Here is a 12847-nt window from a genome sequence, read left to right as displayed (position 1 = left end):
CGACCTTCAATAGGAACCGAGAGGAATTTACCTCTCGGCCTTTGACATTTGTCGAGAGGGTTTTACCTCTCGACCTTCAACCTTTAACCGAGCGGGATTTACCTCTCGACCTTCAATAGGAACCGAGAGGAATTTACCTCTCGGCCTTCGACATTTGTCGAGAGGGTTTTACCTCTCGACCTTCAACCTTTAACCGAGCGGGATTTACCTCTCGACCTTCAATAGGAACCGAGAGGAATTTACCTCTCGGCCTTCGACATTTGTCGAGAGGGTTTTACCTCTCGACCTTCAACCTTTAACCGAGCGGGATTTACCGCTCGACCTTCAATAGGAACCGAGAGGAATTTACCTCTCGGCCTTCGACATTTGTCGAGAGGGTTTCACCTCTCGACCTTCAACCTTTAACCGAGCGGGATTTACCGCTCGACCTTCAATAGGAACCGAGAGGAATTTACCTCTCGGCCTTCGACATTTGTCGAGAGGGTTTTACCTCTCGACCTTCATCCTTTAACCGAGCGGGATTTACCGCTCGACCTTCAATAGGAACCGAGAGGAATTTACCTCTCGGCCTTCGACATTTGTCGAGAGGGTTTTACCTCTCGCCCGAGGGGGATTTACCGCTCGGTCTTCGACCTAGGAGTGCTTCCTAGGGAACGGGCTTTACCGTTCGTCTTTGAGAGGGCTTTACCTCTTGCCCGAGGGGGATTTACCGCTCGGTCTTCGACCTAGGAGTGCTTCCTAGGGAACAGGCTTTACCGTTCGTCGTTGAGAGGGTTTTACCTCTGCTATGAGCTAGGAGTGTTTCCTAGTGAACGAGATTTACCGTTCGTCGTTGAGAGGGCTTTACCTCTTGCCCGAGGGGGATTTACCGCTCGGTCTTCGACCTAGGAGTGCTTCCTAGGGAACGGGCTTTACCGTTCGACTTTGAGAGGGTTTTACCTCTGCTTTGAGCTGAAATTCTTGATCGAAATTGGTAACCGATGGTCGAGCGTGAATTGCTCGGTTTTATTCATTGCATAACGAAAGTTTAGTAAAATAACAAAAGTCTAAATCAAGAATTTAAACGTGACATTAAATAGAGATTGGGATTCTTATTTTCAGTTTATAACTCCGCGAACCGATCGTTCACGATGGCGAGCAGGACTACGACTATAGTCTCGCCTTCGTTCGTTCTTCCGATACGCTCGTTCGGGACTTCTTCTTGCTTCCTGTATGTACTTACGGAGGTGTCCTGCCCGAACGAGACGTTCTATTTCGTTTTTGAGCGTAATGCATTCTTCTGTAGTATGTCCACGATTCTGATGAAAATGACAGCGCTTCCTTTCATCTGCGTATCTTGGAGATGGTTTCGTTTGGAGTGTGAGAAGTTCAGCGTTTAGAGCTTCTTCAAGAACTTTTGCCCTAGGTGTGTTGAGGGGTGTATAATGATTAAATTTAAATGTTCGGGAAAACTCCCCGCTTTTACCATTATTGTCGAACGGTCGTTTACCGTCCTTTCTACCTCCACTTGCCTCAGTTTCTTGTTGTCGCTTTCTTTGTGAAATTCGCATGTCCTCCATGCGGATGAATTCGGCTATCCGTTCTTGGAGCTCCTCCATTGTTTTTGGGGGTCGCGCATACAACTTCTCAGCAAAGTACCCTGGTTTTAGACAGGAAGGCAAAGTGGTGATGATAAAAGATTGACTTACCTCTTTGACTCGTCGTGCAGTTTCCATATACCTTTTCATAAAGGCCTTCAAAGTTTCTTTCTTTTCCTGCTTAGTATTTACCAATTCTGCTGGCGTTACTTCCTGATTACGATTGGAGGCGTATTGCCTTTTAAAAAGATTTTCCACAGTGGCGAAGCAATCCACCGTGTTTGGGGGAAGAGTGTTATACCACTCTAATGCTTCGTCCTTGAGTGATAAGGAGAAGGCTCTGCACATAACCGGATCACTGTCCGTGTAGAACACCATTGCATTGGTGAAAATCCTGAGATGATTGTCGGGGTCTGTCGAGCCATCGTACTTATCCAATACAGGAGGGTTCTTCTCTGGCATTGGAGCTTGCATGACGATCGCAGTGAAAGGGAGCAGACTGGAGGGCCGATCGGTTCGTAAGGGGGACGGTTCCCTTCTTCCCCGATCGTTCGGGTCAGTATGCCGAGATGGCTGCTGATTACGACTTCCAGCGTTATCATTGTGTTGGTTGTTACCCCGATCGGCTGTGGACTCCGAGTGTTGAGTTGACCGCTCGACACGACCTCGTTCTGCTCTCAACATTGTAATTTCCTCTGCGTGTCGTCGCTGCATCTCCTGTTGTGCGTGCGTTTGTGCTTGTATGGTTCTGGCCTGTGCCTGTATTTGCGCCTGCATCTGCGCTATCAAATCTCTGGTGTGTTGCTCTTCCTCCATGCTCCTCGTGGTCACCATTTGGGTTTGCCGCTCGGCCCCACGGTGGGCGCCAAAATGTTTCGGTGGAAGGTTTTGGGACCGAGAAACTAACCTGTTGATGCGCCTGTGCCGCTCGCTCGCCTCCAAACTCCAGCTGTTGGTCGATCGGTGTTGACGCAAGCCGATCGGTCTCCTTTTGAACGAGGGTGGATGTACCTGCAAAAGGTACTCCGACGCCCAAGTTAGGCGTGTGATTTGAAGAGCCTCGGCTCTTGGTTGAATGTTTAGTGAATGTTTATCACTACTGAGTATTGGAGAATAACGTAGAGTAAATAATGCGTAAGCGGAACGTACCTGGCCTTTGGCCTTGGCTTTGTATTTATAATTTACCTCATGGATCTTAAGCTGTTGATATAAGCCCAATAAAATATAAACAGAATAAAATATAAACAGATTACCTGAATATCCGGTTGGTTGTTTGTAACCGTTCGGTTCGGTTAATATTTTATACGATACAAGTTATTTTTCGTTTTACGTTCTTATATTGTTGTAAACAACTATTATTCTTCATTAGACATCATAAGTCAAGGTTTTCTAAGAAAGAATATTTTTATGAACTAGATTGTTTTAATTGATGTACACTGTCGTTATTTTTTTCTTGTCAATGTCTGTAATTATTTGTTTTATTAACGACGGCAATATCATTACTTGTCAAATAGCTTGTTAGTTTTTTATTAATGTTGACTTGGAAAACTTTTAACTAATATTAATTAGAATTTGTTTTGACTAGTATGAATTAGGAAAACTTTTAAGTTGATATCAATCGAAAAGTTATGGACAAAACCTCATTCAATAACAATGTAAAATAAATTCATCAATATGAACCTAAATAATTATGGTTAACATCGATTGAAAGCAATATCGACTAATATCAATAAGAAAAAACATCATTAAATTAGTTAAAAAATCTTAACAAATTTTGAACGAAAAATAATATTTATCACAATCGTCTAAAAGATATATTATCAATATTACTATTTTTAAAATATAAAATTATTTAATATTTAAATAAATAATTTATTTCATAGTAATTAACATATTTTATTCTAAAAAAAATCAATAAATCTAAATTATATAATTTATAAACGTTGAAGTTAAAAAACTATTTAAAGATATGTAAGGACTTAGAAAATAGAGTATTAGAATAGATAAGTATATTAAAATAATGAGACGAACATTTTTATTTTTAAAATAATCTTATAATATAAATAGAAATTTCTAAAGCTCGATTCATTATCTAAATCACCTCTATCTCTCTAAAATGCTATTTCCTTTTCTTTTTTTGCCTTCTCTCTAACTTTTCTCACGATTGGAGTCTCTGATTAACGATCAGGAAGCGCCTAGACGATCCTAGTGTCAAGGGCAACAATCTAGACCGATCAATTTCTTATTCTGAGTCAGTAAGTCGTGTTTCCCTTTTCCCCGTACGTTTTTTAACCTTGATCATGCAATTGTTTCTGTTTGCATGTATCTAGTAGTTTCCCTCTTCAATTCTCAACTCAATTTAGGTTCTAAGAGTTGTTCTCTATCACCAATTAGTGATTTGTAGGGTTTCCTAGAGTTACCTTGCGGTGCAAGCATCGATTTAGGGTTTTCTTGAGTTGGGCTGTATATTTCTAAGGTAAGGGAAGCTTGATTTTTTCTCTGTTTAGTTAATTATATTGTGCATGTGTGAAGAGTATGTTAGTTATATATATAATGAGCTAAATTATTGACTTTGATGTTATAATGAATGTGATTATTGTGGCTGTTGTAAGTGTGTGTGAAGAAACTATGAATATGAACTGATTTTAGATGATGATTCTGATGTTATAGACTAGATGAAATGTTAAAATCTGGATGAGATTGATTTATGAGAAAGTTGAGTAAAGTATGCTAGTTTTAAGTAAGTTTTGAGGAAGTAGGGTAGTGAAATTTTGAATTAGGAGTTATAGGTTGTATTGATAAGTTAGAATAGGTTAGATAGGTCAATTAGGACTTGCTTGAGTCCTTAAGTGGCTGAAAATAGTGCCAAAAGTGGTAGAATGGGATTTGAGTCTCTAAGTTGATAAATTTGATGTTTTGGAGTAGAAATTGATCCATAAACACTTTATATTCGCATAACAAGTTTAATCGATGTGTGAATGGTTATAAGGGTTATCTTGAAACCCTCTATTTGAGGATTCGCACAGCGAGTTGGGTCGCTGTGCGAGAAACCTCTGAGTTCGCTCTGCAAATGTGTGCGTTGTGCGAATGGTCTAGGTTATTGTTCACCTGTTTCTTTCTTGTGTTCACTGAACCTGAATGAATTGTAAAGCCTGTATGATGTATAAATATGGTGTATGATTACGAGTCATGGTCCAAGTATAAGTATGTGAATCAAAGTGGTGAATGTAAGCTTCAGTATAGAATCTCTTGGTGAGATTCCTAGTTGTTTAGAATGAATGCAGGAGCTCAGTCTTGGGGGTTATCTTGAAACTCGAATGGTCTTTCATTCTCAAGTAGAGAAGATTGAACCATGTCGTGAGGAGTAGCAAGAGGTCTTAGTCTTGGAGGCTTCGAGTATGCTCCAAGGTGTGGTACAAACTAACCTCGTGAGTGTGGTAGGGTGAAACTCATTGGCAATGGTTTTGCAAAGCAGTAAAGACCACCATGAGGCATGACCCGCCATAGCTCGACAATCATTCTAAGTCTGGACAAGTCAAGTCTAGAATATAACATGTTAGGATGTTTGATTTAGTTACTTTGCTTGAATTATCTTGTGTATGTTGTGTTGTTGAATTGTATGTTTTCCTTTATATCTAGCTCACCCTTCTGCTTTTGTTTGTATTTTGTATGTTTTGTGTTCTTTCTTTGCAATGATCATCCGATGGATGTGAGCAGAGGGAAATGAGGTGCCTCTAAAGCAGGCCTTGGAGGGCGATGATGCATTTGTTTAGTTTAGTTAGGTTATTTATTTTAGCATATAATTTTGGAATACTCTTTTATATTTAAAAGTTTTAAATTCTACGGTTATTTTGGATGACTGTAAAATTTATATTTTATATCTCATAATCTATAACTGTTCTATTTTATTATTTCTGTTACTACTATTATATGATTTATTATTATATTTTGGAATGTTACAATATACATTTAATATTTTTGTTAATATCCACAGACCAACTTGAAAACATATACACGAAAGGAAAATATTAATCCTTCAAACAATATCATCCCCTAAGAGTAAAAACAATAATATATATATATATATATATAATATGAAAACGTGGAATATTTTAATAAATAGAGGTTTATAAAAAAATAAATTGTGAAAGTACTCTTAGGGAGCAACACCCATGCGATTATGTAAACAGTCTATATTTGGCAAGAATGTACTCCGCTGTACACCTCAATTCCATTTTTTTTTTGTAACGAGGCTTAATTATTATTTTGATTATTAATTATAAAGTGGATCAGGATTCCGCTGTACAAAATCCGTAAGTCCAAAGACTATTTAAATTATAAAGTGGATCAGGATTTAGATTTTGAAAATCAAAAAACAATAGAATATAAATCTAATCCAAATTCAATTAAATGGATTGAAATTTAAATTTTTAAATTCAAAAAATGGTGTAATCTAAATCCAGTTAAGTGAATTGGATTTAAAATCCAAAAATTTAAATTTAAATTTCAAATAAATCCTTTTAAATAAACTTAAAACAATATCAATTTATATTATTGGATCTTAAAATTTGAGTCTTTTCCCCGCCCATATTTCTTCCAAGATATCTATTGGTTTTATATAAACAATATACTTTTCCATATAAAATCAGATAATTAATTTGCAATTTGTAAGAGTATAATTAGTTATATATATATATATATATATATATATATATATATATATATATATATATATATTGAAATAGAAATAGAAATAGAAATAGAAAGATAGATAAATGATTATGTTAGAAATAATAATTAATTATATTTATTAAGATTTTATTATGATTTATTTTGCATAAACATTTAATTTACATGTTCGTAGAAAACTGATAAATATTTTAGTACTTATATTATTCATATTTTATTTATATAATTTATATGGTAATAAATAATTGATAAAATAAAATAATTGAATATTTTATTAATATATGTTTTTATATTATAGAAATAAATATTTAAAATAATAAATCAATTTAAGAATTTAAATTAAATTTTGATATCTTATAAATATATTTTAATTTGAAATATGCATTTTTATTTATTGAATTTATAATAATTTTTTATTTTAATTTAAAATTTATTTTAAAATACAACAAACCAACTATCAAGTACCAACATTATACTTTTAACTCTTTTTTTCTTAATCTAAACTATTTACTTTTAACTTTTGTTTCTGCCGAACTGGAACGGAGAGGATTCCTGCCGCTACAGTCCCGAAACACTCCTCTTCCTGCTGTTGATGCGTGCTCCTCCCTTCGTCTCCGACTGCTTCTCTTCCTGCTGCCGGTGTCTGGTGTAATGGGGTGGACCTGCAATGGAAAAACTCCGACGCTCAAGTCAGAATGTGTTCTTTACCCGTTTATCATTGTATCAGAAAAGATGCATACCTTCTCTTATTTATCTCCTTTTAGGGAATATTCCCTAATCAGTTATTTATGCACAGTCCATTGAGAAGGTAATGATGGTGTTTAGTAATGGCTGGCGCACTAGAGGTGGAGGGACCCTCCACTTTCTCCTTCAATTATTTGCCCATCACTCATGGGAGCATTCAATCACAGTCTTCTTATTTGGTTGTCGAGACCGAACAGCCAGCTTTGTCGAGACCGACCGCGGAGAGCTGTGTCGAGGCCGAACGCAGAAGAGCTTGTCGAGGCCGAACGCGGATAGCTTTGTCGAGATCGACCGCGGAGAGCTGTGTCGAGGCCGAACGCAGAAGAGCTTGTCGAGGTCGAACGCGGATAGCTTTGTCGAGACCGACTGCGAAGAGCTGTGTCGAGGCCGAACGCAGAAGAGCTTGTCGAGGCCGAACGCGGATAGCTTTGTCGAGACCGACCGCGGAGAACTTTGTCGACCGACCACGGAGGACGACCGACCGCGGAGAGCTTTGTCGAGACCCAAGCTTTGTCGAGACCCATAGTAACAACTTTTTTTCTGTTTACTTTTTTATCTCTTCTCTCCGATATAAACAAAGTATATACAAGCGACAAAAGTTTTATAATCTGATTTATTTTGATCTCTCTGGTGATTAACTGAAAATTACAGTCTATTTCCGTTAGAATGACTTGACAGGCTAACCACTAAAAAAGTACCAAAGAAAATTACATTTTTTATTTCATGAAAACAGTCTAAATTGATAACTTAACAAAAATTTAATAATTTTTCTATTAATATTATTGATTTTTGTAAAATAAAGTATCAAGAAACACATTGATCTTTATTTTTTAGATACATTAAAAAGATAAAAGAAACACAGTATGAACCCTAAGTTTAAACACATTTTTACATGCATCAGAAAGTGAGTTTACCTTGTTGGCAAAAAATCACTTTTTTGATTACCAAAAGAAAAAGGAATTCCATAAACCAGTTATCGTACAGAAGAAAAAGAAAATATTAATTCTAAGTAGTAGTCAATCATTGATTGCCATTCAAAGTCAAACGAAAACCATACGCATCATTGAATTGAATTTGATTTTTTTTTCTATTACAGTACCTCGTCTCGTTCTAGATGTTTTGTTCATGAAGCACAGACCTAACTTTTAAACAATAAAATACACAAATGAATAAGAAAAAAAATATTTATAGAAAATTGTAAGTCGTAGGATTGTATATACCCTAGTCATTTCCAGAAAGTCTGGTGACAATTTGAACTATTTATTTATGTAATTAGGGTTCTATACATCACTAACTTCTCAATTATATGTTCATGTGAAAGTTTGATATATATTTCATATTTGATCCATCATCAACCTACTCACACACTAGTCTTAATATAGTATTATTCTAATGAACAATAATATTTAACTATAGATAGTCTTAGAAGAATATTAAATAATTGGTTTAAATTCTAGGTTGATTTTCATATTTGTTTTTATATTTGTTTGAAAATTTCAATTTGATTATTAGATTTTAAGTATTTTCAATTGAGTTTTTCTTAAAAAAGAAATATACATAATAAATAGACTCTTTTCATTAATTTGATTTAAATTGTGTTGAGTTATAATATTAAATGAATTATGTGTTATTTGGTTTTCTTGATGTGTTTAATCCATCTCTTTCATCGTCTCCTTAACCTTGCATATTTATATTTATGCTTTAAATATTAAAATTTTGATGAGATTCATGTGCGATTCATTTAAAATGAATATGTGACGATTGAATTTATTTGAAAAAAAAGAAAAGGCTAAAGTGTAATCGAAGAAAATTTTTAGACTTTTGTGTAATTTTGGACAAGTTTAAATCTGTTACATATTTTAAAAGATAATTTGAAGAAAATATATCTTAAAATATGTTATTTAACATTGTTAAATACTTATTTAACTCTATCAGTAAATATCACCAAAAAAATAATATTTATCTAATTTTTTTGAATTAAAAAATATATTATCAAATATAAAATATTAGATATAAAATAAAAGATTTTATTAAGAGAAGATTCAGAATTTAAACCAGATCAAACCTATATAAAAGAGACCCAAGAGAGAGAAAATCCTAACTCATTTATTCACCCGGACTCCTTTACTGGAATTAGTCTAATTCATTCTAATTGGTTCTAAGTTTCTTGTTTGTTCTTCCACAGTTAATTCACAATCCCGAATTCATTGGGAGATGAAGGGAAATATATCTAAAGGAGAAAGGTTGAAAGATCAAAGAGAGAAGGAAGAATTAGAGCAGGATATGAGAGATCGAGATGCAGCTGGGGCACGGAAGTTGACTGAACATAAATTATTACGAAAGGAGGAAGAAGAGGCAATTCGAAGATCTAGTGCTACACAGCCGGAGGATATTCAAGTTTTGAGAAAGGTTTCAAGGCAAGAATACTTGAAGAAAAGGGAGGAAAAGAAATTAGAAGAACTAAGAGATGAAATAGAAGATGAGCAATATCTGTTTGAAGGCGTGAAGCTTTCGGAAGCAGAATATCGTGAACTGAGATACAAGAAAGAGATCCATGAACTTGTGAAGAAGCGCACAAAGGAGGCTGACAATGTGAATGAGTATAGAATGCCAGATGCTTATGATGAGGAAGGTGGTGTTAATCAGGAGAAGAGGTTTTCTGTGGGTATGAAGCGTTACAGGGATCCAAATGCTGAGGATGAAATGAATCCATTTGCTGAACAAGAGGCTTGGGAGGAACATCAAATTGGAAAGGCAAGGCTGAAGTATGGTTCAAAGAATAAAAAACAAGTCTCTGATGATTATCAGTATGTGTTTGAGGACCAGATTGATTTTATAAAGGCATCAGTAATGGAGGGAGATAAGTTTGATTATGAAGAGCCGGAAGATTCTCTTGAAAAGTTCAGAGCAATGTCAGCTTTGGAGGCACTTCAGGAGGAGAGGAAAAAGTTACCCATGTACCACTATCGGGATGAATTGCTCCAAGCGGTTCATGATCACCAGATACTTGTAATTGTTGGAGAAACTGGTTCTGGAAAGACAACACAGATCCCCCAATATCTTCATGAAGTTGGATACACGAAGCATGGAATGATTGCATGTACTCAGCCACGGCGTGTTGCAGCTATGAGTGTTGCTGCCCGAGTTTCTCAAGAAATGGGTGTTAAATTAGGACATGAGGTTGATTACTCCATCCGTTTTGAAGATTGTACATCAGAGAAAACCATTCTGAAATATATGACTGATGGAATGTTACTGAGGGAATTTCTTGGTGAGCCTGATCTAGCAAGTTATAGTGTTGTGATGGTGGATGAGGCTCACGAAAGAACACTCTCAACGGATATTTTGTTTGGATTAGTAAAGGATATTGCTCGATTCCGGCCTGATCTCAAGTTGCTGATATCAAGTGCTACACTTGATGCAGAGAAATTCAGTGATTACTTTGATTCTGCGCCAATATTCAGAATTCCAGGGAGACGATATCCTGTTGAAATAAACTACACGGAAGCACCTGAGGCTGACTACTTGGATGCTGCTATTGTCACCACGCTTCAAATCCATGTGAAACAACCTCGTGGAGATATATTGGTATTCCTTACCGAACAAGAAGAAATTGAAACAGCAGAAGAAATCTTGAAGCATAGAACTAGACGGTTGGGGACTAAAATTGCTGAGTTAATAATATGCCCTATATATGCCAATCTTCCAACTGAATTACAGGCTAAAATATTTGAACCCACTCCTGAAGGAGCACGAAAGGTGATCCTTGCAACTAATATTGCAGAAACGTCATTGACAATTGATGGGATCAAGTATGTCATTGATCCCGGATTCTGTAAGATGAAAAGCTATAATCCTAGAACAGGAATGGAATCTGTAACAGCAGGAACCGGATGTCGTACGGAAGGACATCCACGTCATTGAATTACCAAATGGACCGGCCGCTCATATTAACGTATGAGACCCAGGAAACTACACTTCTACCTATTGAGGTGAAGGGTTAGGTATTGTAGGGCGGCCGCCCATATACCTTGTGATCACACTATTGTGAAAGGTTATGTATGGCAGGACGGACACCCGCACGCCCATACTCAGAACTCACCCGAAGCCGGCTGCCCGGGTCGGGGACCCGTCAAGATCGGCCGGTCTCAAGGACAAGACGCGTGAGGGCGGCCAGCTGTGTTACTAATCATCCTAGTTTAAGGTAAGTAGGGTTTAAAAGCTATTTGGGCTGAATTGGGCCGTGATTAACTTTTCACTAATCCCAAGCCTATAGCGAAAACTATAAATACAGATCCAGGGTGAGTGGTAGAGAGGTTGCATTTACTACACATTCATTACTGTCTGAGAAAAACGCCTTAGCTCTCAATTGACTTTGACATCGGAAAATCTTTAACGTACAGAAGACGAGAAGAGAGTAACGTGGAAACGTAGGACCAGCGCTGTCCCTCACATCCAAAACAGAATCTTTGCTAGTAACTCCAATTTCAAATTTCAAAAGCTTCAGCCAATCAGAGTGCAGGTCGTTCTGGTAGAACAGGTCCTGGAAAGTGCTTCCGACTGTACACTGCATATAATTTTCACAATGATTTGGAGGAAAACACTGTTCCTGAAATACAGCGGACTAACCTTGCAAATGTAGTTTTGACTTTAAAAAGTCTTGGTATTCATGACTTGTTGAACTTTGATTTTATGGATCCTCCTCCTGCTGAGGACTTTTTAAAAGCTTTGGAGCTTCTATTTGCATTAAGTGCATTAAATAAGCTGGGTGAGTTAACCAAGGTCGGTAGACGGATGGCAGAGTTCCCACTTGATCCTATGTTGTCAAAAATGATAGTGGCTTCAGAAAAATTCAAGTGTTCAGATGATATCATTTCAATTGCTGCTATGCTTTCTGTTGGCAACTCAATATTTTACCGTCCAAAGGATAAACAAGTACATGCAGACAATGCAAGGATGAATTTTCACACGGGAAATGTTGGGGACCATATTCAATTGCTAAAGGTCTACAATTCCTGGAAGGAGACCAATTATTCAACGCAATGGTGTGTTATGCAAATTATATACAGGTTTACTTCCCGGAAGTAATAGATTTCTTGATGGCATCTATTACTTCCGGGTTTTTCCCTCACTCTGCTCGACTCCAAAAGAATGGATCTTATCGAACTATCAAACATCCACATTCTGTTCACATACATCCTAGTGCAGGGCTGACAGATGTTCTTCCTAGATGGGTTATATACCATGAACTAGTACTCACAACCAAGGAATACATGAGACAGGTGACGGAATTAAAGCCACTATTACCAGCTTAAGGATGTTGAAGACTCGTATTCGAAAAAAGTATCCCAAGGATCAGGCCGTGTACAAAAGGACAAATAAATGACACTTTTTGGAAGAAGAAAAACATGTCTCTTGAACATGGGATACGTTTACGCGTGTCTCTTAAGTGATTAAATGATACACGGCTATGCCAATTTATATAAGGTTGGACTTTTATCATACTAGGTGAGCTTCTTAGCTAGTGTATCTTGATATTTTTGGTGTATTAGTCTTAAAAAAAGAAAAAAATAAAAAAACAAAATTGGAAACAAATTTAATTGTTTCTTCATACGGCGCTGTGGAAGTGGAAATAAGGTTAATATTTTAAATGGTTTAATCCTTTTAAACATTCCTATTTATGTAGGATTGTTTCAAATAGGTCCTTGTATTTATTTTTATCTCAATTAAGTTCATATTTCTATAAAATTGAGTCAATTAGAACCTTACTGTTAATTTCAATGAATGGCGTTAAATTTACTAAGTCATAGCATACTGACGAAGCAAATTTTAATGAG

At 36.4% G+C, this 12847-nt stretch overlaps 1 protein-coding gene and 1 pseudogene across 1 annotated transcript; one reads left to right on the top strand and one right to left on the bottom strand.

Moving 5' to 3' along the window:
* Positions 1 to 1097: 1097 nt before the first annotated feature.
* Positions 1098 to 2393, bottom strand: LOC108341387 (uncharacterized). The gene has a single exon (XM_017579075.2). The coding sequence runs from the start codon at positions 2391 to 2393 to the stop codon at positions 1098 to 1100; it is 1296 nt and encodes a 431-aa protein (XP_017434564.2).
* Positions 2394 to 9224: 6831 nt separating this feature from the next.
* On the top strand, positions 9225 to 12407 carry LOC108319758 (pre-mRNA-splicing factor ATP-dependent RNA helicase DEAH1-like; annotated as a pseudogene).
* The last annotated feature ends 440 nt before the right edge of the window (positions 12408 to 12847 follow it).

Source organism: Vigna angularis, chromosome 6 (genome assembly GCF_016808095.1).
Source record: "Vigna angularis cultivar LongXiaoDou No.4 chromosome 6, ASM1680809v1, whole genome shotgun sequence".
NCBI lineage: Eukaryota > Viridiplantae > Streptophyta > Magnoliopsida > Fabales > Fabaceae > Vigna > Vigna angularis.
The sequence above is the reverse complement of the archived record's forward strand: the minus strand, read 5'-3'. Positions and strand labels throughout refer to the sequence as shown.

What these genes read in the sequence shown, in the direction of transcription:
- LOC108341387 (XM_017579075.2), bottom strand. Translation starts at nt 2,393, where the DNA reads ATGGAGGAAGAGCAACACACCAGAGATTTGATAGCGCAGATGCAGGCG.